A 26226-nucleotide genomic window follows, 5' to 3' on the forward strand; every position below is an offset into this window, starting at 1 on the left:
AAAAAAATTGGAGGGGGCTTTTTGGCGCCCCCAAATCTCAGCACCCTAGGCAACCGCCTAGTTCGCCTAAATGGTTGCACTGGCCCCGGGGGCACCTCAGGGTGGGGGAGCAGGGTGGAGCGCAAGGTGGAAGTTTCGCCTAGGGCGCAAAACATCCTTGCACTGGCCCTGGTTGGGCTGGCAGTGAGAGAGGGGAGAGTTGGAGTGGGGACACTGAATGGGGAAGCTGGTGAACCTCGCAGGGCTGAGGAAGCAGGTATCGCTGTGGAGGGGTGGTGGGACAGGTTAGTTAGAGGCTGGTGACAGTGGGGAAGTGAAATCGGGGGACAGGTGAGACCAGTGGGGGCTGGAGCCAGGCAGGGCGAGGGAGGGATGCTGCTTTTCCTGCGGGCTGCCCCCGGCGGGGATGTGGGTTTACACGAGAGCACCCGGGCACAGGTAGAGGCTGAGGCTGCCGGGTGACGTGTGCATGCAGTTCCCCCGGTCGCCACCAGGGGAGGCGGTTTCGTTGCGCGGTGCCAAGGCAGCCGAGCGGGAAGGGGCAGGTCGCGGTGGCCCGCCCCGGCTCTCTCCGGCCCGGCATGCAGCGCGCCGCAGTTTGAACGGCGCAGGCTCTGCGGAGTGGGCCCCGGCGCTAGGACTGCTCCGGATCAGCACCGCCTCCTCGGCTCGGCGTGGCCCGGACAGCGCGGGACCATGAACAGCGGGTGAGTGGGCAGCCGGGTTCTCGGGACCGCTCCTGGTCAGGGCCCTTCCCGCTTTGGGGCTGAGCCCGGGGCCGCTCCCTCTGCCGGGCAGCGCGGAGTCCCGCCCCGCGGCTCAGTCGGGATCCCTGGCATGGATCGGCCTGGGGCGGGGGCGCCTTTACGGCGGGGTTGTCCATCAGGTGTTAGGCCCCGGCTGGTGCCAGGTGAGATCCATGGGGGAGGGGCTGACAGGGATTGTCTCTCCAGCCGTATCTCTTCCGGGACAGGTGTTGCTGCTGGCGGGGGGTGCGCGCCTCTCGTGACGCTTCTCGCAGCTCGGCCTTTCCCAGGGCGTGGGCTGCCCCCGGCAGCAGCCCTGCGCTTCTCGTCAACTACCCGCCCGGTGGGCGACCTGGTCACCTTCCTCTCCTCGCCCGTGCTGTGCCTTTCGTGCGCATTGGCTGCCCCTTGCAAGGAGACGTTACCTGTGCCGTTAAGTATCAGAGGGGTAGCCGTGTTAGTCTGGATCTGTAAAGGCAGCAGAGAATCGTGTGGCACCTTATAGACGAACAGACGTTTTGGAGCATGAGCTTTTGTGGGTGAATACCCACTTTGTCAGATGCATGTCAGATGATCAGCCCCTTCATTTTACCTGGGAGAGTATCTTCAAATAGTTGCACTCCCAAATAAGCAAGCTCGGGCAGGTCTGCGTTTCCTAACAGGATGATGATACAAGCTCCAATTTAAAAAGAGACATGAGAGGTACCAGGATGGCTGAAAAGCATATCCTGAGTTTTGCAGGTATTTACTTTGTTCAATGGGTGAAATTGATGTTTTACTCCTGGGAAAAAGGAGGAAAGTCTTTAGATAGCTACAGACAGTTTGTGGCTGAACCGTGCATTGCTTTGCTAAAGGGAGTTTTGGTTTTCTGAGGAAAATACATGACTTGTGCTGGAGTCATTTGGTATATTTAGGTTTAATTACTGCTGTCCGAACAAGCTGAGATAAAATCCAATGAAATGATTTAATTTGTAATATCTATTAACATTTTGAGGACTTCTGGAAAAAAATTTTCTAAAAATAACTTTTTTTCACTGTAATGTATGCTACACTTTTTAGGACTGGCACATTCTTGGTTACAGATGAATTTCCCCTTTCCCCACCCCTTCCCTTTCCATTCCTCCTAAACTTCCTGCCTTAAACAGAGAACTTGATAGCTATACTGGGTGTTCTACGGAAAATTAAATGTGATTTCAAAGGGAATTTGTAATTTGTTAGTCGTGTTTGTTAGAAAGAATAAATAAAAGCCATTATCAAAACTATTCCATTCAAGAGGCCAAACTTGAACAGCTTAATGGGACAAAATCGGAGGGCCCGGGCAATCTCCATCCGAGGATATTAAAGGAACTGGCGCATGAAATTGCGAGCCCGTTAGCGAGAATTTTTAAGCAATCGGTAAACTCGGGGGTTGTACCGTACGACTGGAGAATTGCTAACGTAGTTCCTATTTTTAAGAAAGGGAATAAAAGTGATCCGGGTAATTATAGGCCTGTTAGCTTGACGTCTGTCGTGTGTAAGGTCTTGGAAAAAATTTTAAGGGAGAAAGTAGTTAAGGACATTGAGGTCAATGGTAATTGGGACGAATTGCAACATGGATTTACTAAAGGTAGATCGTGCCAAACCAACCTGATCTCCTTCTTTGAGAAGGTGACGGATTACTTAGACAAAGGAAATGCGGTAGATCTAATTTACCTCGATTTCAGTAAGGCGTTTGACACGGTTCCGCATGGGGAACTGTTAGTTAAATTGGAAAAGATGGGGATGAATATGAAAGTTGTAAGGTGGATAAGGAACTGGTTAAAGGGGAGACTCCAGCGGGTCGTACTGAAGGGTGAACTGTCAGGCTGGAAGGAGGTTACTAGTGGAGTCCCTCAAGGATCGGTTTTGGGACCGATCTTATTTAACCTTTTTATTACTGACCTTGGCACAAAGAGCGGGAATGTGCTAATAAAGTTTGCGGATGACACGAAGCTGGGGGGTATTGCTAACACGGAGAAGGACCGGGATACTATTCAGGAAGATCTGGACCACCTTGTAAACTGGAGTAATAGTAATAGGATGAAATATAATAGTGAAAAGTGCAAGGTCATGCACTTAGGGATTAATAATAAGAATTTTAGATATACGTTGGGGACGCATCAGTTGGAAGCGACGGAGGAGGAGAAGGACCTTGGGGTATTGGTTGATAGCAGGATGACTATGAGCCGCCAATGTGATATGGCTGTTAAAAAAGCAAATGCGGTTTTAGGATGCATCAGGCGAGGTATTTCCAGCAAGGAGAAGGAGGTGTTAGTGCCGTTATATACGGCGCTGGTGAGACCCCACCTGGAATATTGTGTGCAGTTCTGGTGTCCCATGTTTAAGAAGGATGAATTCAAACTGGAACAGGTTCAGAGACGGGCTACTAGGATGATCCGAGGAATGGAAAACCTGCCTTATGAAAGGAGACTCAAAGAGCTTGGCTTGTTTAGCCTGGCCAAAAGAAGGCTGCGGGGGGATATGCTTGCTCTATATAAATATATCAGGGGGATTAACGTTAGGGAGGGAGAGGAATTATTTAAGTTTAGTACTAATGTAGGCACAAGGACGAATGGGTACAAACTGGATATTAGGAAGTTTAGACTTGAAATTAGACGAAGGTTTCTAACCATTAGGGGAGTGAAGTTCTGGAACAGCCTTCCGAGGGAAGTAGTGGGGGCAAAAGACTTATCTGGCTTTAAGACTAAGCTTGATAAGTATATGGAGGGGATGATATGATGGGATAGTTTAATTTGGGCAATTGATCTTGGATTATCAGCAGATAAGTCTGCTCAATGGTCTGTGAGGGGATGTTGGATGGGATGGGATCTGAGTTACTGCAGAGAATTCTTTCCTGAGTGCTGGCTGGTGAGTCTTGCCCACATGCTCAGGGTTTAGCTGATCGCCATATTTGGGGTCGGGAAGGAATTTTCCTCCAGGGCGGATTGGCAGGGGCCCTGGAGGTTTTTCGCCTTCCTCTGCAGCGTGGGGCATGGGTCACTTGCTGGTGGATTCTCTGCAGCTTGAGGTCTTCAAACCACAATTTTGAGGACTTCAATAACTCAGTCATGGGTTAGGGGTTGTTATAAAAGTGGATGGGTAGGGTTCTGTGACCTGCTTTGTGCAGGAGGTCAGACTAGATGATCATATTGTTCCCTTCTGACCTACGAGTCTAGGAGTCTATAAGATAGTTCTATCCTAGGTCTAAAAAACATTGATATATAGTCTTAAATGTTATGGATAGGTCTGTTATACAAATAATTTTATTGAATTACTAAAATGAGCATTAGTTTGAATTCCTAAACTTGTATTTGAGAATTGTAGTTATAATAATCAGATGCACCGTGTCCGGCCCTCCTGCAAGCATATGTGTATTTTTTCTACCCAGTTGTCTTGTCTGTGTTACAGCTGAAATCAGTCCAGAACAAACCCTGTTGTAACGGAGACAAGCTATCAACATGGCATTTAATCAGTTTAATAATAATGTGTTAAAAGTCTCTGTCTACTCTTTTGCTAGTAAGGCACTGAATGGTACCTTGCAGCCACCAAGACCTTGTCTTAGTTTAAAACCGCTTGTTGGGAGTAGAAGTTTTTTGGCGGCAGGAGAGCTTACAAACAGTGGCTAGCTATGCTGAGCACCTTTTAGCTGTAGTAACAGGGCTATGTCGCTAAAAGCTGCGTAGTGTAGACATAGCAAACTGTGGCAGGTAAAGTGTAAAAGTATACTAAGGTGAGCCAGAAAGAATTTGAGCAGCAACTTACTAAAGAAGCAAAAAGTAATGGTAAAAAAATTCTTTAAGTACATGAGAAACAGGAAGCATGCCAAACAGACAGTGGGGCCATTACATGACCAAGGTGTTAAATGAGCACTTAAGGGAAAATAAGGTCATTGAAGACCAATGTTTAGCTTCTCTGCACTGCAGGGGGTGTAGTGTAGATACCCACATCAGATCTATTCTTGGGCAACAAATCCGAAGTACTCTCCCACATTGATGTGTCAATAGAAGAGGTCTCAGAACAAATTGATAAAAAGTAATGTCACCAGGACTAGAGGGTATTCTCCCAGGAGTTCTGAAGGAACTCAAATATGAAATTGCGGAACTACTAACTGGTATGTAAAGTATCTCTGAAAGAAGCCTCAGTAGTAGATGGCTGGATGGTAGCTAATGTAATGCTGATTTACTTTTTTAAGGGCTTCAGAGGTAATCCTGGCAACTGTAGCTGGTGGACCTAACTTCTGTATTGGGCAAATTGGTAGAATCTATAGTAAAGCACAATTATTGAACTCACAGATGAATATGGTATGTTGGGGAAGATTCAACATGGCTTTTGTAAAGGGAAGCCATGCCTCACCAATCTTTAAAAATTTTTGAGCACATCAGCAAACGTAGATAAAAATGCTGAACTTGAATTAATATGTAAATTAGATACAATTAACTTAGATTTAAACAGAGACTGGGAATGGTTAGGTCATTACACTAATTGAATCTATTTCCCTATGTTAAGTTCTCCTCACACCTTCTATGGGTCATCTCAATTATCACTTCAAAAGTTTTTTTTCACCTGCTGATGATAGCTCATCTCAATTGATTGGACTCTTATAGTTGGTATGCGTACTTCCACCTTTTCATGTTCTCTGTATGTAGAAATATCTGCTGTCTGTGTGTTCCATTCTATGTATCCGAAGAAGTGAGCTGTAGCCCACGAAAGCTTATGCTGAAATAAATAAGGATGATTCAACTGATACACCTCTACCCCGATATAATGCTGTCCTCGGAAGCCAAAAAATCTTACTGCGTTATAGGTGAAACCACATTATATCGAACTTGCTTTGATCCACCAGAGTGCACAGTCCCTCCACTCACCGCTTCACCCCCAGAGCACTGCTTTACCGCATTATATCCAAATTCGTGTTATATCGGGTCACGTTACATTGGAGTAGAGGTGCATAGGGTATTTGGATTTTCAAAAAGCATTTGACAAGGGTCCTCACCAAAGCCTCTTAAGGAAACTGTTTCTTAAGAAAACATGGCATTACAGGGAGGGGCCCCTTTTGGATCAGTAACAGGTTTAAAATATAGGAAACAAAGGGTAGGAATAAGCGGTCCATTTCCACAATGGAGAGAGGTAGATAGTAGGATCCCCCAAGATTCTGTACTGGGACCTGTGCTGTTCAACATACTTCCTTTCTCAGGTCATTAATGAGTGAACAGTGAAGTGGCAAAGTTTACAGATGACACAAAATTATTCAGGATAGTTAAATAAGCGGGTGAAATTTAAAGCTCACTTCATATTTTTGAGGTTAACAAGCAGAGATCTGTTATTTTAAATGGATTAATTTAAGTTTATGTAAATCTTTGTGTAGACAAAGCAGTTTGTATTTTCACATATGAGCTGATAGATAGTAATCCAAGACTTGAATACAACATGTTGAAGACAAGGCCCATAAGAGTCTTCAGAAAGCCTAGAACAGTAGCTTTGAGAGATCTCAGTGGGGTATTACCGATGCTTACTGGTGATTTTAAATGTTGGTATTAATTATTTCATTATATAAGAAAGGAGAGAGAGAGGATCACAGATCTGTGCAGTTTACTGTGAGTTGATCTTATATCGATGCCATATGTGGGTTGCATGTTGGAGAATAGTACCACTTATTTTTTTCCTAACCAAGAAAGACTCCAAGAAGCCACATATATACTCAATCCCCGCCATGGAGGAGCTAAGATAAAGGAGCCCACTAATGTTCAGAACACGTACAGTCACAATCTACTGAGAGTAATTTTTCATTTTGTTTAGTAATAGGGATGGAACTTGTTATGAGGGGGTGCTCACAAACACTGTCGGATTTAGATTGGGCTCCTCTGAAGAAGGATCAAACAGAGAATGATCTTTTTTTTCCTGCACAAAAGTGCATCTGCCTTGGCATAGTGTAAGCAGCCACAAAATGAAACTGGCAGCTTACAAAATTGCTTATCAGTATTCTTTTAAGCAGACTGAATCAATCTTAGTTTTAATATTGCTCTTTGTTGTAAACATTGAGGGCCAAGGAGAAGTGTGACATTCTCTCTGCTTCATGTTTAAAATTAAACCTAAATTCCTACTTTAATGCAAGTATTCACACTAATAATTTTTAATTAAGGTGCATTGAACCCATAAATTATCATATCAAAATGTGCAGTCTTGCAGATAGAATGTTCAATTAGCCTCTCATCACTTTAATTTCAATATCTCAAGCTTCTAATCTTCTAAACTGGAAGCCTTTAACTACAAATTCCTAAAACTGAGGGAGAAAAATCTCTTAATTCCATGTTAAGGACTACTATCCTCTCTCTTTAATAAACCAATTAGATATATTGTTCTATATATTGTAAAACAAACCATAGGTTTCTTTCAGTTAGAATACTGGAGACAATCAACAATATGAAGCAATAACTAATATTTTCTCTTGGTTTTGTTAGGTGACCAGTTGCTTGTTATCTATAATGCCTGAGAGTTTTTAATCTGGAAATATGTACTCATAGATATATTGAGTGGGCTTAAGAGTGTCTCATTTTTTAATACATGTTTGAAAAGATCTGTGTAGCTACTTGAAGCAATGACTGTCTTTCTGTGTGTTGGGAAGGTACCTACAATAGCATGAATTCCCAAACAAACTTTGATAAATTAGGCCTTGTCTTTGCTAGGAAAAAAGATGTTTCCTAAAACACATGAAAACTACAGATTGCTAGTCTTCTAGAATTTTACCCCTTGTTAGTTACCATGTGGTAAAAAGACACCTTCCTCATCTTCCCCCCATGTGGACTCACCCGGTTACTCGAATATCTTTCCTTGCAATGCAAACACTAAAAAGCAAGGAATTACAGCTGCAGTGATATCTAATACAGTATCGGTCTACAGTACTCCATTGTACTGAATGCCTTTTTTAAAATGCTGAATTTTAATTCAGGAATACTATTGCAGTCAGTGTATGCACATCAAACAATTTGAAAATAACATTACAGTGCACAGCCTTGGAACACACCATTTAAAGTAATACCAATTATACTGTTAAAATGCAATATTGCACTAGGTAGGGGAAGAAGGCAAAGTGGATTACATATTCAATTTATTACCTTAGTAAAATCAGACTACTAAACAAATTTATGCTTAAATGTCTATGTACATTCATAATATCATAAGTGATGCGCTGTGGTGGGATTTTTTTTTTCCCTTTTTCACTTTCTTGATGTGTGCGCTGAGGGTGATGGTATTGCCAAAAAGACTTAGTGCGAATTTAGTGTCATTGTGGTAGCAGGGGCTTGGAGATTGCTGGGTTGGAAGGGACTGTTCCCTTAACTTATGATATTCTTGATTTTTTTTAGTGTTTGTGTTGTGAGGAAATAATCTCAAATAACCTTAACTCAAAGTTAACAAAAGCTTTCTGTGACCATTTTTACTTTTCTTAATGTTACATGTATATGTGGGGACAGAGGAGCTGTCTGTGGAGCTAGGAAAGTAATCAGATCTCTTCCATTTAAAACTGTGCACCAGAGAAAGATTCAGCCTATGTGCCAGCTTTCTTTGATGGCGCACAAAGCTTTTTATGTGAAGTTGGGTGAACATGGAAGCCTAAAAAGCTTTGAGTGCTGGCTGGAGAAAGCTTGTTTTTAGACTTTGTATGCCAGGAATGTAATGTTTCACGCTGAACAGAATTGTCTTTTCCAAATTGTAGCAAAAAAGCTGTGGTATAGGCTACTTTCTAAGTTCATTAATGTGGTTAATTTATTAACTCTGTGGCTCTAATTGTCCACTACGCTAATGGCTCTCAACCTTTCCAGACTACTGTACCCCTTTCAAGAGTCTGATTTGTATTGTGTACCCCAAGTTTCACCTCATTTAAAAACTTACAAAATCAGACAGAAAAATACAAAAGTGTCACAACACATTATTACTGAAAAATTGCTTACTTTCTCATTTTTACCATATAATTATAAAATAAATCAATTGGAATATAAATATTGTGCTTATATTTCAGTGTATAGTATACAGAGCAGTATAAACAGATCATTGTCTATGAAATTTTAGTTTGTACCAACTTTGCCAGTTCTTTTTATGTAGCCTGTTGTAAAACTAGTTAAATATCTAGATGAGCTAATGTACTGCCTGGAATACCTCTGTGTACCCCTGGCTAAGAACCACTACACTACTGCTGCTAGAGGTTTGGAACGGGTCCCATGTGAGGAGAGATTAAAGAGGCTAGGACTTTTCAGCTTGGAAAAGAGGAGACTAAGGGGGGATATGATAGAGGTATAGAAAATCATGAGTGATGTGGAGAAAGTAAATAAGGAAAAGTTATTTACTTGTTCCTATAATACAAGAACTAGGGGCCACCAAATGAAATTAATGGGCAGCATGTTTAAAACAAATAAAAGGACATTCTTCTTCACACAACGCATGGTCAACTTATGGAATTCCTTGCCTGAGGAGGTTGTGAAGGCTAGGACTATAACAGCATTTAAAAGAGAACTGGATAAATTCATGGAGGTTAAGTCCGTTAATGGCTATTAGCCGGAATGGGTAAGGAATGGTGTCCCTAGCCTCTGTTTGTCAGAGGGGTGGAGATGAATGGAGGAGAGATCACTTAATCATTACCTGTTAGGTTCACTCCCTCTGGGGCACCTGGCATTGGCCACTGTCAGTAGACAGGATACTGGGCTAGATGGAACTTTGGTCTGAACCAGTATGGCTGTTCTTATACTATGTTCTTAACCTCATCATTGAGGATTTGCAAAAAAGAGAACACTTGGGTGGTATAAAGATGGTTTATTGCAGTAGTTCTCAAACTTTTGCACTAGTGACCACTTTCACATAGCAAACTACTACTTGTAAACCCCCCCCCCTTATAAATTAGAAACACTTTTTTAATATATATTTAACACTATTATAAATGCTGGAGGCAAAGCAGGGTTTGGAGTGGAGGCTGACAGCTTGCGACCCCTCCCCTTATGTAATAATCTCACGACCTCCTCAGGGATCCCAGCCCCCAGTTTGCGAAACTGTGGTTTATTGGCTCTGTGCTGGCCTCTGTTGGAGGCACATCAAGGGAATGGGACATAAAGTACACTTATCTTCCTGGCTGCTGGAATGTCCCTTGTGGCGGTGGGTAGCCAGAATGCATTCAGAGGGGCCATTAGGCTCCTTAAGTTGCATGGGAGGAATGGCTCAGTGCCAAGGTGGGCCAGGATCGCGGTGGGAGAATCGAGGCTACAACATGGCCAGCTAATGCTGTTTCAAAGGTGTTGGCTTCTATTTAACAGAGCCTTTCAATTGTATTAAGCTAACACAATTGAAAAATACACACTTTGCCTGACAAGGCAGGGCTTTTATCAGTATACTTTCAGATTGCAGGAGGCATCCATCACCCCAACCTCCAGCTAAACCTAACCTAACTTATAAAAAGTCCACAGACACTTAAATGGTTAAATGTCAATGCACTGACACTAAGTAGGATCTTGCTTAATTAGTGATACATACTTAGAGCGGGAATGTGTTTAATTGAGGTCACACTGAAAGATGTAGAAATATGTAGCAGTTAAAATCAGTGACAGGCAAAAAGTGTTGGTTTGGTATATTTCAACTGAGTTGGCTTAATGTGACTAGAAGGCTCTTTTAAGATATGTCTTCAGTGCAGTGGAAGACCTGCAGCTGGCCCTGGTCAACTGACTCAGGCTTACAGAACTCAGGCAGTGGGACTAAAAATATCAGTGTAGATATTTAGGCCTGGGCCTGAACATCTTCTATATCGCTGTTTTTATCCCCGCGTATAAGACCAAGTTTCAGTGCTGTGGGGTTTTATTACTGTGTAACAGACCCTGAATGCTCCTTAAGACTCAGGCTAATGTATTTGAAGTTGTCTTGGTCTGTACAGTTTCTGTATCAGTATTACTGTCAGTTAGGCATGTGACTCTTTAACTGATATAGTTATATTTGTACATGTAGTGTGGGCATAATTGTACTGGTATAAAGATGCTTTATATCAGAATAGCTTATTCTCCTTCCTGCATAGACTGTACAAGTATTATTACATCATCACCGATCGGGTGGTACCACTTTAACTACTCTAAAGTAGTACAACTTTTGTGGGTAGACAAAGCATGTGTTGTCTGAAACTATACAGTATGGTCAGCTATGTTAGCCTGCATCTTTAAAAGCGTTGAGGCCTTTTTAGTCATACTAAGTAAACTCTGTTGCAAAACATCCCCGGTGTGCCATCAAGACGGAGCCTGAGCTCTCATAACCAGTGTGGAATTTTTGAATTCTGTGTTATACTGACCATCAGATCCACAGATGAATAAAAGTTTACACTGGTCTTTGGGCCTAGAAAGAAAAAAAGTAATAATGCCAGAGGAAGAAACTACAATAGCTAGAATGGCAGAGGCCCATGCAAATATCACTCTGGGTATGTTCAATTTCTCCTTCTTTCACAATGTTTACTTTTAGACAGATTTTTATGTAATCTCAGATAAAGACAAAATTTTGCATGTGTTCATCACATAATTGCAGTGGCAAAATGCAGCGTTGTTAAATGTGGATTGTGTTTCTGCATTGCTAGCTCTACTGGCCTAGAAGGAGGTATCTTTCTCAAGTTGAAGAAGAAGCCAAAATCTATGTCAGTAGAGGCATCAAAAGGAAGGAATGCTACCTCTGTAACAAGGCTCATCCTTCCTGTAGGGCCCTCTGATAGTGTTCTGTGGGAATCTAGATCCAAGAATGACTGTTGGCTGTGCCATATCCCTGCCCTCCACCCTCTGGCCCATAAGACAGAACAGTGCAAATATCTACAGAAACTTGTGCAGATTTCCTGTCTAAACTTTGGTGCTCACTCCTGGGGAGATGGCTGTGGTTTGGTGATTGGAGGAGCCCCTCACAGAGAAACCATGATGCTAAGATGTTGCAGGCAAATGGGCAGCAGTGTGCAAGCACTGAGCCTCTTTTTGTGGCCTTTGCCACTAGTAAATTATAAGCAATCGGTTGGTTTGAGGGACTGAACTCCCAGCTTCTTCCATGTTGGGATGTGCGTAAATCTTAGCCCCTAGTAAAAGAGTGAGGTAGGAACTATAAATTAAAACCAGTGGGGAGTTTTCACTTCCTTGTGTAAATAAACCTCTATTATTAGGGCCCTACTAAATTCATGGTCCATTTAGGTCAATTTCATGGTCATAGGAATTTAAAAATCATAAATTTTATGATTTCAGCTATTTAAATCTGAAATTTAAAGGTGCTGTAATTGTAGGGGTCGTGACCCAAAAAGGAGGAGGTGGGGGAGAGCTGCCTTCAGAGCTGGGCAGCTGGAGAGTGGGGGCCCAGCTGTGCAGGCAGACCCCCCGCCAGCAGCAGCATAGAAGTAAGGATGGCATGGTATAGTATTACCATACCATGCCACCCTTACTCCTGCGCTGCTGCCTGCAAAGCTGGGCCCTAAGTAAGCAGTCACCACTCTCCAGCAACACAGCTCTGAAGGGAGTAGCGCAGGAGAAAGAGTGACATGGTATGTATGGTATTGCCACCCTTACTTCTGCACTGCTGCTGGTACAGTGCTGCCTTCAGAGCTGGGCACCCGGCCAACAGCCACTGCTCTCCGGCCGCCCCTCTGAAAGCAGCGCAGAAGTGATACCTTCCTCCCCCCCACATACCCCCCACACACAAATAACCTTGCAGTCCTCCCTGTAACTTTTGGGTCAGGCTCCCCAATTTGAGAATTGCTGGATCCCTTGTAAAATCTGTATAGTATAGGATAAAAGCACACAGGGGGGAGACCAGATTTCACAGTCCATGACACATTTTTCATGGCCATGAATTTGGTAGGGCAGTTACTAAATTGGAATGTTAAACATAGATAATTAATATCAATGTGAATATTTGTCCTTTGTTATTGTAATTAAATAATGGCATGGAGTGTACAGTTGTTTTTTTATAGGTACTTCAAACAACTAGAAAATAAAAGACATGGACTGGCAGGGAATTCTACTCACAGGCAGGCAGCAAGTAACTTTAAAAGGGGAGAGCGGGGGAAGGAAGAGCAAGAAAGCATGTAAAAATATTGCACTAGTGTTACTTGCAGGTGTAGTCTGTAGCAGACAATGGTCCTAGGAGGAAATTTGCCTTCAAATCAGGAAGCTGAAAGGTGTACTATCAACTTAACTTTTTTTTGGAATTTAAAAGACAAACAAAATTTTTTTTCCTCCTTATTTATAGTGGGATCTCCTCAATCTTTCTGCCTTGTTAACGGACTATACAAAGTGCTGTCAATTGCACAAAGTAAACAAATAGTTTTTTTTCACTAACTTCTGTTTTAATAATCTTGTTTGTAACAGTAATAGGAGCAACACTTTCAGACAAATATAACTTCAAGTTGAGCATCCCTTTTTAAAAGCACTTAGCACATGCTGAATGAAGTAGGCAATTGACAGCCCGTAACCCAAACTCATTTGTGTGAGGGGGGAAAAGGACACAACCCTACCTGCTTCTGTGACATAATTACAGGTGAAAGTAATATTACAGAAAACTGCTCCTTTTCATCTTGGTCAGAGATAAGTAATATCAAAATAACTGCAGTCTGATCTGTGAGACAGCCTGGATCTAGCAGTCAGAGTGCTGGCAAGTATTAACATAAACCCATTTTCCTTTAAAGGCAATTGGCTAGAGTGTAGATTGTCATTTATCAGCCTTTGAGTCTTTGCCTCCCCTTTATAGCGTCAGCAAAGCTCTTTGCACGTACTTAGTTCAGTCATCCACCTGGGTCACCTTCTGTATATGAGCATGTGGTAAGATTCATGACTTAATATATTGAGCTAGTCCCAGATTGTAAACAGATCCAGAACACTGATTAATTCTCTGACTCATAAGTGGCATAAGCACAAAAGGTTGGTAAAGTCTTGGAAGAATGCTGTTTAGTTTTACACACAAAATAATCATTTGATGGATCACAAAAATAATTGCTGGCTTATAAATAGGCTTGGCAGGATTTGATTTAAATAGTTGGTAAATGTCAGTTTTACCTGACACATTGAAATTAGCAAAAAAATAATCCATCAGTAACAGTTGGCAACCACAGCCTTCTCCGCACCTTGCATTTGCAGGAATCCAGTGTCACCAGCCCCACAGCTGTACAGGGAACTCTCTGCATCCAGCTGTCATAGCTCTGCTCACCTATTCTCTGGCAGGAAGTACTTTTTGCTCATGATTTGTGTCAATGTAGGAGCAGGATTTTATAATGTCCCATGAGAATTAATGTATGATCTGAGTTCATCCTGTCAGCCACCCTTTTTGAATAGCAGAAAGGAATGACAGACCAGAACAATCCTTATGACTGATTATGGTCACCCTTTTGTTTTAGGATGAGTTATAATGTCTACTATGGTTTCCTATATGTATTATAAATTAGGCACTCTAGTTAAATATACATTTCTTTGTTTTACAGTTTATTAAGTAAGAGACGGGATCTTGTATTGTATCTATGTTAAGGAGATTGGAAGAATGTTGAGGGCCTGAAGAACCAATGTGAATTGTTTTAGTTGTAAGACTTAGCAAGGCTTGATTTACAATGTATTCTGCTGAATATACAATACTGCAGTCTGTATACCTTTGAAGGTTTCTGGAAGAGATTGTTTGTTTGTGTGAATGAGGAATGCATGCATCAGGAAAAGATAAGGTTTGAAAGCCATCGCAAATGTCCAGATGGTCAAGAAAAAGTGAGACTTGGAAGACCAGAAGACAATCAGAAAACATCCATTGTATCCGATGCTAAACATGTTAGCAGCACTGACGACCTCGGAGGTGAGGCAAGCACCCCTGAAGGCAAGACAACAAATAGAAAATAACGATGGGAAGCCTGACAATAACCATCAAATGATAACACCACTTAAGGACAAATGATTACACGATGACATTTCAAAATGCATGGACTCAAATAGGAATTTACAACTATAAAGCTGGGGTGTTTTGCCATGGAACTCTGGGTTTGGTCCTGCAAAGCCTCGGAGCATCAGATTGCAACTGACAAGAGCCCAGCTCCTCACTCATGCTCAATCTAACTGGCCATTAGATTGACTCAAGCTACAACAGACTGGTAACTATAAACATCAACTGGTGGGACTGTGTGTGTGTGTCTGAAAAGCATATGCTAACTGTTGTATTTTCAATAAATGCTGTGTATTTGCCTTCTCCTGAAAAGATCCCATGTGCTTGGTGTGAGTATAACATCAAGCTGCGTTAGGGTGGTAACTGGAATGTAATTAAACATACAAAATAGTATCTAAATTTTATTTTTATCAAAAACAAGCCCATAATACAGTACATGACCTGTTGTGCCATATTTATAAAGCTTGGCCACAAAAGTTAAATGTTTTTCCCTTTTTGTAGAAAAATTGCCTTTAACTCAGATTTTTTGATAATCTCATGGATTGAGCATATTTATTTTTTTATTTAAATATTGTAAGAGATTGTAAATTTAGGCCTTAGAGCATTTTGTATTAAGTTCAGATTTCATTTTAAACAGGTTGACTTAAAAAAGAAAATCTATAAATCAAGTAACAAAATAAAATCACTTTTATATATCCTGCTTACCAATGTTAGTACTTTGGTTGAATTAATAGTTCTAGAAATACCACCAGATAAAGCTGTGGTAGTTTCTTTATAGAGTACTCTACACGTATCCAAATCTTTACAACCTTGTCCCAAAAGAACTGCAAGTTAATAATACAAATGTTGAAGCTGAATTTTTACTCATTTCATCAGTTTACTGTTTTGAAAATATGGACAAATGATTGAATTGTCTTTTTGTCCAAAGCACAGCTTATGTCAAGAAGATTTAAATGTATTATGGGGTCTGCTAAAGAAAATTAAAAGTACCTTTTTCTGTGCATTTAAAGCAGGTGGTTTTATGGAGCTTTCAGAAGAACACTGTCACAAAGTAAAAAGATGAAAGTTGTGGTTGGGTATTTTTGGTAGTGTGGACACTTTCCCCAAAACTGGACTGAGATATCAAATATATGCATTACCATTTGACAGCTTGTGATGGCCTTAGATATAATAGTTTGTCTTTACTGATGTGGTCTGGTTTCAGATTTTGCTTAGAAATAAGGTGGAATACCCCCATTACAGTACATCCAGTCCACCAGATTTATACTGTTAATTATCTGACAATAATTGGTTTATCAGTAGTATCCTCAGCTATGAAGGTTTTTTTTTCTCATCAGTACAGCATGTGAGCTGATAAATTTAATTTTTTCAGTGACTTGTATGCATGGATTAACTTAATCTCTGTTGAATGAAAGGGGACTCTCTCTATTGAAATAAGTGTCAACCAGCTATTTCCTGTAATAGGACCGATATACAGTAACTCCTCGCTGAACGTTTTAGTTATGTTCCTGAACAATACTACTTTAAGCAAAACATTGTTAAGCAAATCCAATTTCCCAATAAGAATTAATGTAAATGGGGGGCTGGGGGCGGGGGGGTAGGTTCCAGGGAATTCTTTTTGCCAGACAAAAGACTACACACACGCACAGTATATGTTTTAAACAAACAATTTGATCCTGTACACAGCAATGATGATTGTGAAGCTTGGTTGAGGTGGTGGGAGTCAGAGAGTGGAATATTTCCCAGGGAATGCTTTACTGCTAAATGATGAACTAGCACTTGACTGAGCCCTCAAGGGTTAACACGTTGTCAGTGTAGCCTCACACTCTACAAGGCCGCACGAATGGAAGGAGAGACACAGCATGTGAGAAAGAGAGAGAGAGACACACACACACACACACACACACACACACACTGTGTGTGCATGTGAGAGAGAGATGCGCATTGCCCCTTTAAGTACGCTGACCCTACTCTAAGTACACTGCCTTTTTAAGTAGATCAGCAAGTTGAAACAGCAACAGCTTCCAACAAGCTCCCTCCATCCTGAACCCTGTTGTGTCCCGTCCCCCCTCCCCGCCCACACACAGACACACACCCTGTGGAGATGGGGTAAAGGAGCATGGGGTGGGGGATAGCCTGACATTAGCACCCCTTTCGCCCCTCCCCCTGTGCACAGCAAGCAGGAGGCTCCCAGGAATATCTCCAAGGTGGGGGCAAGGGCCATGGCCCTCCTACTTTTTGCCACGGGCTGGCCCCTTCCCTCTCCTCTCCCCCCTTTACCCCGCAAGATGCATGTACACACACACACCCCCTAGGCAGGTTGGAAGCCACCACTGGGCCATGATAAAATCTACGTGGTCAGCTGTCACGAGCCGCAGACCCTCCACCTGCCCTCGGTGGGGGACATGGGCCAGCAGCTGCTCGAGGCCCCCCGGACAGGTAGTGGGCCCCAGGTTCCCTGGCCCGGCTTGGGCAGGGTCTTGGGGAGAAGATGGGGACAGGCTGGGACCACAGAGGGGGTGGTGCCTTGTGCCCCCACCCCATTTTGAGGAAGAATCTGTTGCCCCTGAAAGAGGACGTGATGTATAAAGAAGGCCCAAAATGACTTGTTGCCCACATCACAATAAAAAACTCTCTGGTTTTTAACCCTAGAAATATCACGTGTATTGGCTGGCAGTCTTAGTTTTGCTGGAGAACTCCTCCTTGGTTTCAGGTGGGTTTGTGAACTTTCCTAGCCCTTAACTGAAGGGGTGAGGGTTTTGAGTCTTTAACAAAGAGGCTTTCTTACAGCTGTTGTCAGATGTTGGTGTTGCCAGAAAACAAAATTGAAACTTTAACAGTGAGAATAAAAATCACTCCCCATTCAGTTAATCAGGTTTCATTTGCATATTGTCATAAACTCATTCATTTTTCAATATTTAAACCTACTAGCTTTCCGGTTATCCATAGTCTTTCATGTAAAGCAGAATAGACAGTACCTGAAATCTAATTATTGCTTTCCCCCCTTTTTTATAAATATATTTTATTTCTTTACATATCAGATAATTTTGACTAGATCACAGACAGTTACCAATTTGGGTAAAATGACAAGGCAAAGTTTTAGATCAAAAGCACTCACTGAAGGAGGATTTGTCTACACTACCAAATTACTACGATTTTTACAGAAGTCCATTTTTGGGAACAGATTGTATAAAGTCGAGTGCACGCATGCACATTAATTCGGCAGTGTGTGTCCAGTGTGTGTGGCAAGCATTGACTTTCAGAGCGGTGCACTGTGGTAGCTATCCCACAGTTCCCACAGTCCCCGCTGCCCATTGGAATTCTGAGTTGAGCTCCCAATGCCTGATGGGGCCAAAAAATTGTCACAGGTGATTATGGGTAAATGTCAGTCAACCCTCCCTCCATGAAAGCAACGGCAGACAATCCTTTCGTACCCTTTTCCCTGGCTTGCCCGAGCAGATGCCATAGCATGGCAAGCATTCACTGTTCAGCTCACTGCAGCAATTCTGAGCATTGTAAACACCTCACACATTATCATGCAATTTATGCAGAACCAGAAGCTGAAAAAACAGGCAAGGAAGCAATGGCAGCGCAGCGACAAGAGTGATGAGGACATGGACACAGACTTCTCTCAAAGCAGGGGCCCCGGCAATGTGGACATCATGGTGTTAATGGGGCAGGTTCATGCCGTGGAAAACCAATTCTGGGCCCGGGAAACAAGCACAGACTGGTGGGATCAAATAGCGTTGCAGGTCTGGGATGATTCCCAGTGGCTGTGAAACTTTCGCATGCGTAAGGGCACTTTCATGGAACGTTGTGACTTGCTTTCCTCTGCCCTGAAGTGTAAGAATACCAAGATGAAAGCAGCCCTCACAGTTCACAAGTGAGTGGCAATAACCCTCTGGAAGCTTGCAACACCAGACCAGTTGGTCAGGAATCAATTGGAAGTGGGCAAATCTACTGTGGGGGTTGGTGTCATGCAAGTAGCCAATGCAATCACTGAACTGCTGCTATCAAAGGTAGTGACTCTGGGAAATGTGCAGGTCATAGTAGATGGTTTTGCTGCAATAGGATTCCCTAACTGGTGGAGCGATAGACGGAATCCATATCCTTATCTTGGGACCGGAGCACCAAGGCAGCCAGTACGTAAACCGCAAGGGATACTTTTCAATGGTACTGCAAGCACTGGTGGATCACAGGGGATGTTTCACCAACATCAACATGGGATAGCCGGGAAAGGTTCATGACGCTCGCGTCTTCAGGAACTTGGGTCTGTTTAAATGGCTGCAGGAAGGGATTTACTTCCCAGACCAGAAAATAACTGGAGAGAAGTATTTAAAAAGATACATTTTACAGAACAAAGGGTATACTCTTTCATGGTGAACACTATTCACATTACAGAGCACGTGATTTTGGTACAAGGTAATTTTTTGCATCTTGTATTGAGTTGCTGCGGTTTTGGTGTTAGACATCAAACACACTGGGCAACAGAATTCGGCTTGCAGGCGGCCATGGGAAGCCATAGTCTTTTGGCTTCTGCAACCTTCGTAACAGCAGCGCCCTCCTTTCCCATATCAAGCAAAGCCCGTTGAGGTGTCCATTTAGGGCTATGGTTTTCATGTTAACATGGAGTAGCAGAAACCAAACTACCCACGTCCCTTTTCTCTGGGATGACCGCTTTAACTCTCCCCCCACCACACCGCATGGCTGATATCAGGGAAGATCCCTGCTAGCCAAACATGAACGGCTCAGTGCCGATGCCCCGCCGGACCACTCAGCTAACTGCGGGGAGGATTTCTTTTCAGCCACAGGCAAACAGCCCAGTAGGAACAGCCACCTATCAATGTCCCCTTAATTAAATTCACATATTTCAACCTTCTACGGCTTCATGGTCCGGGATACCGGGTTGGGAGGGTATTTCAGTCAGGCTGAGAAAAAGATCCTGGCTGTTGGGGAGAACGGTGTGCTGTGTGGCTCCTCAATCTCGTTGTCCTCCTCCTCCTCCTCCTCATCTTCCCCGTCTGCAAAATCCTCAGGCATGGTGACTGAGAATATCCCATCATCAGTGTCCATGGTCAGGGGTGGGGTAGTGGTAGCCTGCAGCTCAGCATAGAACCGGCATTTCTGCGGCTCTGTTCCGGAGCGTCCGTTTGATTCTTTGACTTTCTGGTACGCTTGTCTCAACACAGTGTTGCGTGAAACTTAAGGAGCTGAGTCCCTGTTGTGGCCTCTATCCAACATGGCCTTGGAGATTTTTTTCAAATGTTTTGGCATTCCGTCCTTTGGAACAGAGTTCTGATAGCATGGATTCGTCTCCCCATACAGCAGTCAGATCCAGTATCTCCTGTATGGTCCATGCTGGAGCTCTTTTTTGATTCTGGGACTGCATGGTCACCTGTACTGATCAGCTCTCCACGCTGGGCAAACAGAAAATGAAGTTCAAAAGATCCCGGGACTTTTCCTGACTACCTGACCAGTACATCCAAGTTCAGATTGCTGTCCAGAGCGGTCACAATGGTGCACTGTGGGATAGCTCCCGGAGGCCAATACCGTTGAATTGCGTCCACACTAACCCTAATTCAAACTGGCGATGTCGATTTTCAGCGCTACTCCCCTCGTTGGGGAGAAGCACAGAAATTGATTTTAAGAGCCCTTTATGTCGACAAAAATGGCTTTGTCTTGTGGCTGGGTACAGGGTTAATTCGATTTAACGCTGCTAAATTCGACCTAAATTCATAGCGTAGACCAGGCCAGAGAGAGGCAATGTTTGATAAATTGAACTATGTACAACTTGTCAGTTTGATTAGTTTAGTGGATACCATTTCTTTTTAAGATCACTTCCTTAGAGTTTTACTGAATAGACTAAGTATGTGAAACTCTGCCCAAGCTGCTTAATTTCTTATATGCTTCACAACCAAAGCCATGGCTGGGATCTGACCACCTCCTGCCCCCAAAATGTGGACTTCCAGTAACCTGCAAGGTAAAGCCACTCATTCCTCTTTCCACTCCTGTATGCTCCCTATCCCAAATTGAAAAGATCTTTCTAAGAATAGATTTCCTGCTGATGCCCCCATTTGACAGCAATGGGAGTGAAACCCTGCTGCGGGCTTCTAGTACCTTATTCTGAGTTCTTAGGCCCCAGAATGCATTGCACCAAGAGAAAATCTGAGTACAGTGTAGTGTACAGCAATGAAACCAGCTGGTGATTAACTGGCAGTTGGGGAGAGGGAAGATGTGGCAGATCCCTGAGCAGCTATCCTCTAAAGACATCAAACGTTAAAGTATGGCTTCAGGCTGCTGCCCATTACGCCTTCCGTCTGTTCAAGATAGCAAAAAACTTAGGTCCCACATGAGGAAAGAGAGATTGACATGTCATGCAACGCTCAATAGGTTTGTGCACCTGGGTTTAGTTCTGCATTGTTAATAAAACTCAACAACTTTAGGTGGGTTTCAGCTTTTATTATGAAAGGTTTGCATAGATGAAATAAGATGATGCTTTCAGATTTAGGTGTGCTCTCTCCCTGACACTTGCATGTAACTTTCATCAATTTTAATTGATGTTACTGTTTTGAACTAATAAGACTGGGCTGCTCTCTTGTCACAAAGAGAATATTTAAAAATAATCCAAGTGTCTAGATTCCAAACTCTTGTCTGTGACCCTTGTAAATGATGTATCAAAACATAAAACTAATAATTCTGTACAAGATAACTATAGTAGCAGTGACTTGAGCATCGAACTAGCTACCTCTTGAAGAGTAATGGAACAGTAAGCATTAACTAGAAGGGATAAAAGTATGGTATTTGGTCACTTTAGATTTAAATTTTAAACATTCCAAAGATCCACACTGAAGGTGGGGAGGGAGGGGGGCAAAGCAGGGGTTATGTGGGTTTGTTTTGAGTTTGTTGTGTTTTTTCTATTTAATGAATGAGTTGTTCATCATAGAATTAAGACATCATTTGGTCTATTGGAACATTTGCACTGTTGAACTGCAACCCAGGTAAACGTGTTCTTAGATTAAAGGTGAACTGAATTTCTTCTTTTAAAAGCATAGTTGCAAAAAATGGCTTACTATCTTCATCCAAACCACAAATATAATCTTAAAGTTACAATAAATATACTTTAATGGAGAAGCTTGCCATGGCCTACATGTACAGTTGTGTGCCTTTCTTGTAAAAATTAATGGCAGCATAAACAGAAGAGAGCCTGCATTTCTTATGCTTGTTTTGAGGCTGTCAGATTTTATGGGAGAACAGAACTTTGAACATGGATTTTAGTGTGTAAGTAAAAGGGGAATGGGTTCTTCAGATATTTTGTTCTAAAGTGTATGTGTTCATAATTTGTCTATTCATATCTCTTAATAATTAGGGTTATTAGCATTTTGTATGTATTATAGAAGTATTTCAGTTTATATTAATTTGTTTAGTTTTCTTATTATCCATTTGGTACTAGTAGTTCTTAAACAATGGCTGTAGTTATGTAAATACTTCTTAGTTTTGGAATAACTGAAATGTGAGTAATCCACTTGGGGAATATAGCACCTGAGCAGGACCTGCAAGTAGGTATGGTGAAAAGTTAGATGTTTGGAGCATCAACATACTTGTCTTTGTACAGATATTATTGTAAAATCTTTAATTCTTATCCGATGAGTGTCGTGAAAATTGATTAGCTTTAATAATAGTTTGTTACGAGCACCAAAGTCCCTTAAAAACCCTGACCTAACTTTTGTTTCTAAGTTGCATTTTTTTAACATATAGCTTCAAAAAACATGATTCTCTGCACAGATATTGGATTCCAAACTTCACACTGGAGCAATTTTATATTTAAAAGGTTCAGAAAGTAGATTTATTATAGCAAGAGATCGCTTATAAATATATGATCATCTCAAAAGGAAGATAAAGAATTACAATTAGATGAAATTCCCAATTAATGCAATTCAAAAACAATGTCTGAAGTCTGGCAACTGAGAAATGTTCCGTTTATTCAAGATGTACTTATGGATTCTACTGTGGTAATTTATAAACAAAGTGTTAGTGGAGCTCATTCTCTATGTAACACTATTAAAAGTGACAGTTTTTATTGGATGAATGTTTTTTTATTTTTGCTTACATTTTTTCTTTTAAATATTAATCTTCAGCAGATCTTTCAGTATGGAAAGTTGATCCATTATTACTACAAGGTGATCAGTTTTTTCTTTTTGACTTTTTCATGGAATGTGAGTTGAACTGCATTCCCTAACCCAGAGATTTGGCATTGGTTATTACAGGGCTTGCCTACATGGGAACATCCAGGAAAGTTAATGTGAAATAATTCGGGGTATGACATGAATAACAAAGTGAATGAAGCTAAACTGCATTAAAGCCACTTTAATTCTGAGTGAGAGTGTTCACATAGTGATTTAATGTGGTTTTACTAATCCACTTCAGATTCACACTCTGAGTTATTTCAGATTAGCTTTCCTGGATTCCCCCAGATTATCTTCCTACTTCAGTGGCACTGTGATGTCATTGACCAAACTGATATGTTATTGCATCAACAGTTTCACAGAGCTTGTGCATTGTTGTTTGTTTTGTTTGTTTTTATTTTTTTAGTGATCAGCATATAATATACTTATGATTGATTTAAAACTACTTAATTAGGTTTATGCTGTAGGCATTAATTTCTGACTGTGCCACTGGTTGCTTTCTCATATCTTTAATTTTTTCATATTACATATACATTTACATAACAGGTAATGTAAAAGGCACTACTATTAAACAGTATATTTAAATACAATATCTAATTATTGCTCATTTTTATTACACCATTTCTGTGAGAGTACTGTCAGGAATCGATTACATAAGGAACAGAGATGCTTATGTTCACATCTAACAGTGAAACAAGCAAGTTTTTCCACAGTAAGGAGTAGTCACACCTCACCTCCTGCCCACATATTGTCAGCTGTCATGGGTTTGTAGGCCTCACAGCAGAGGCTAGCCTTAATTTAATGCTAATGAAAGGTGCCAGACACAGATCTCAATTTATCTCTAGAATGAGTACAGTGCAAACAGTAGAAGTCCAAATATCACCAGCCTACCTTGCCACACCATTTCAACCTTCATCTACAGCAGGGATGGGCAAACTTTTTGGCCCAAGCGCCACATCTGGGTATAGAAATTGTATGGCGGACCATGAATGCTCACGAAATTGGGGTTGGGATGTGGGAGAGGGTGAGGGCTCTGGCTGGGGGTGCAGGCTCTGGGGCGGGGCCAGAAATGAGTTCAGGTTGCAGCGAAGGCTGCAGGCTCTGGAGTGGTGCTGGGGATAAGAGGTTTGGGGTGTAGGAGGGTGCTTAGGGCTGGGACAATGGGTTCGGAGGGCAGCAGGGGGATCAGGGCCGGAGCATGGGGTTGGGGCGCGGTGGAGTTGTTCAGAGGTGAAGGCTCTAAGCAGCACTTATCTCAAGCGGCTCTTGGAAGCAGCGGCATGCCACGTCCCCCTCCACCTCCTACATGGAGGCGAGGCCAGACATTTCTTCTGCACGCTGACCCGTCTGCAGGTGCCTCCCCTGCAGCTCCCATTGGTCGCAGTTCCTGGGGCGGCACTTGGGGCAGGGGCAGCATGCGGAGCAGTCCCCCCTGGCTGCCCCTAGGCATAGGAGCCAGAGGGAGGACATGCCGCTGCTTCCAGGAGCCACGCGGAGTGGTCCCCAACCTTGCTCCCCAGCAGGAGCTCAAGGGCCGGATTAAAACAACTGGTGAGCCTGGGCCATAGTTTGCCACCCCCTGATCTTCAGACTGCCTTCTAAGGGTGAAGAGGGAGAGTAGCCTCCATGAGGTTTCTCTGTTGAAGCTGCTAACAAAGATATTGATTGTAATGTTTTATGAACAAAGAGAAAACTAATTTCCCATCATATTTTTAATAATTGTTTAATCATTAGGACTTCAGTTTGTTTAAACAGTAAAGTTCTTCTTATGGGCTGGTATCTAACATACTGTAAGATATTGTAACCTTATGAATGCATTCTTCTGCAGTGGATTTTCCGTGTGTAGATAAATACCACATTCTCTGGTTCATGGATTTCTTTGATGTGGTGTCCTATTCATAATAAACTTGTCATTTTTCTGTAGTATTGTATGCAGCAAGTAAAAATTTAAACATCCCTGGTAAACACTTTCTACAGAACTGTTTGGCTATTGTACTTATTACTGACAAACACTTGCATCTCTCTACAGTTGGCATGTTCTTCTAGGCAATGTGTCGGGGGGCAGAGGGGAAGCTATAGGTTTTAAATGAAATGCATTACTCGGTGTCTATTTATAACTTAATGTTGCATGCTAAAAACTAGTAGTGAAAAGATTTTAAAGATCAGTTAACGTGAAGCTGGCACCTACCTACCAAATGTGGGTAGGTCTTTGTTATGGGTGACTTACATTTTGACCCTACTTAACTTCCTCCTTCCGTTCCACTCACCCCCCCCCCCCATTTTATCTTCCCTCTTGCATAGAGCTTAGATGTTCTTTCTTTCCTTCTGAATCTCATGCATCCAATTGCTGTCTGTGTTTTCTTTCCTAGTAGAATTGTTTAGATTTTCTTCTAGATGATAGCCCTGTGAGCTAGTAGCAGAAATGAAGTTTGAAATCAAATTAACACTTTTTTTCATAAAATGTTAGCCATGCAGTTTTGTTAATTACTTATTGATGCAAGGTGTTTATCCAAAGTTTGTTGTTTTGTATGGCAGCACCAGTCTCCCAAGTGCCTTAGATAAGGTTCCTCCCACTAAATGCTGACAAATAAAGTAGACAAAGGGTGGAACTTCATATGTTCTCCATGATTGCCACCAGTGATAAGACCTCATTTTAATGTCTGCTAAATGATGGCACCCCTAAATTTTGTAAATTACCCAGACTGTTTTGTGGATTTGTGTAGTTATTTTTAATTGTCGTAACAATCTCTAAGATCTGTAGGTAAAAATTGATTTTTTAAAATTCATTGACATTTAAAAATTCAGTTCCCTAATTTGTAAATTGTCTTGAAAACTAGGGATTTAGGAGATTATGGCATCTGAAGCCCACAATGTTAGAAAATGGAACCTGTTGCATACCAAGGGTCGTCACGTTGATCTCAGAAGGCGGCTCTCATATTCCACTAATAAGAACATGAAGGAGGTAAGTTTATTTACTTTGTTACTATTTCCTTGGGTAAACTTATTTACCTAAAACTATAAATTTGATGGTAGTTAATTTAGCTGTAACTTTAAATGGATGCAGAGATTTTTTTTGTCCCAAGATTATAATACATAGTCATAACAAAAAAAGCAGCAAATACAAAACAGCTAGCCAACAAGACACCATTACAAAATCAAAATCTCCCTGTGCTGAGAAAGTCAAAAGAAACCAAGCCCCAATCACCTCAGCCCTCTCCAGATGTCTGTATAAAAAGATGGGTTTTGCAACATTAAATTAAGGTCAACAAATTTGTGCTCTTCCCACCAAGATGGGGGAGTGAGTCCAAACCGGAGGGATCTCGTGGAGATTCCTACCACTGGAGACTCTTATAAAACCAAGAAAGCTCCAGCTTAAACAC

At 42.0% G+C, this 26226-nt stretch overlaps 1 protein-coding gene across 4 annotated transcripts in view; it reads left to right on the top strand.

The window, feature by feature from the left end:
* The first annotated feature begins 549 nt into the window (after positions 1–549).
* The window catches only part of KATNBL1 (katanin regulatory subunit B1 like 1), a 43980-nt gene continuing 18303 nt past the window's right edge, over positions 550–26226 (top strand). For 2 of the 4 annotated variants that reach the window (XM_032782691.2, XM_075065482.1), the window contains exons 1-2: positions 551–707; positions 25684–25808. In XM_032782691.2, coding sequence (XP_032638582.1) covers positions 25698–25808 — 111 coding nt within the window. In that variant the 5' untranslated portion in view covers positions 551–707; positions 25684–25697. Of the gene's footprint in view, positions 708–25683; positions 25809–26226 lie in introns of all 4 variants that reach the window. The other 2 variants (XM_075065481.1, XM_032782694.2) reach the window with 2 other exon arrangements.

Source organism: Chelonoidis abingdonii, chromosome 4 (assembly GCF_003597395.2).
Source record: "Chelonoidis abingdonii isolate Lonesome George chromosome 4, CheloAbing_2.0, whole genome shotgun sequence".
In the NCBI taxonomy this organism is placed as follows: domain Eukaryota; kingdom Metazoa; phylum Chordata; order Testudines; family Testudinidae; genus Chelonoidis; species Chelonoidis abingdonii.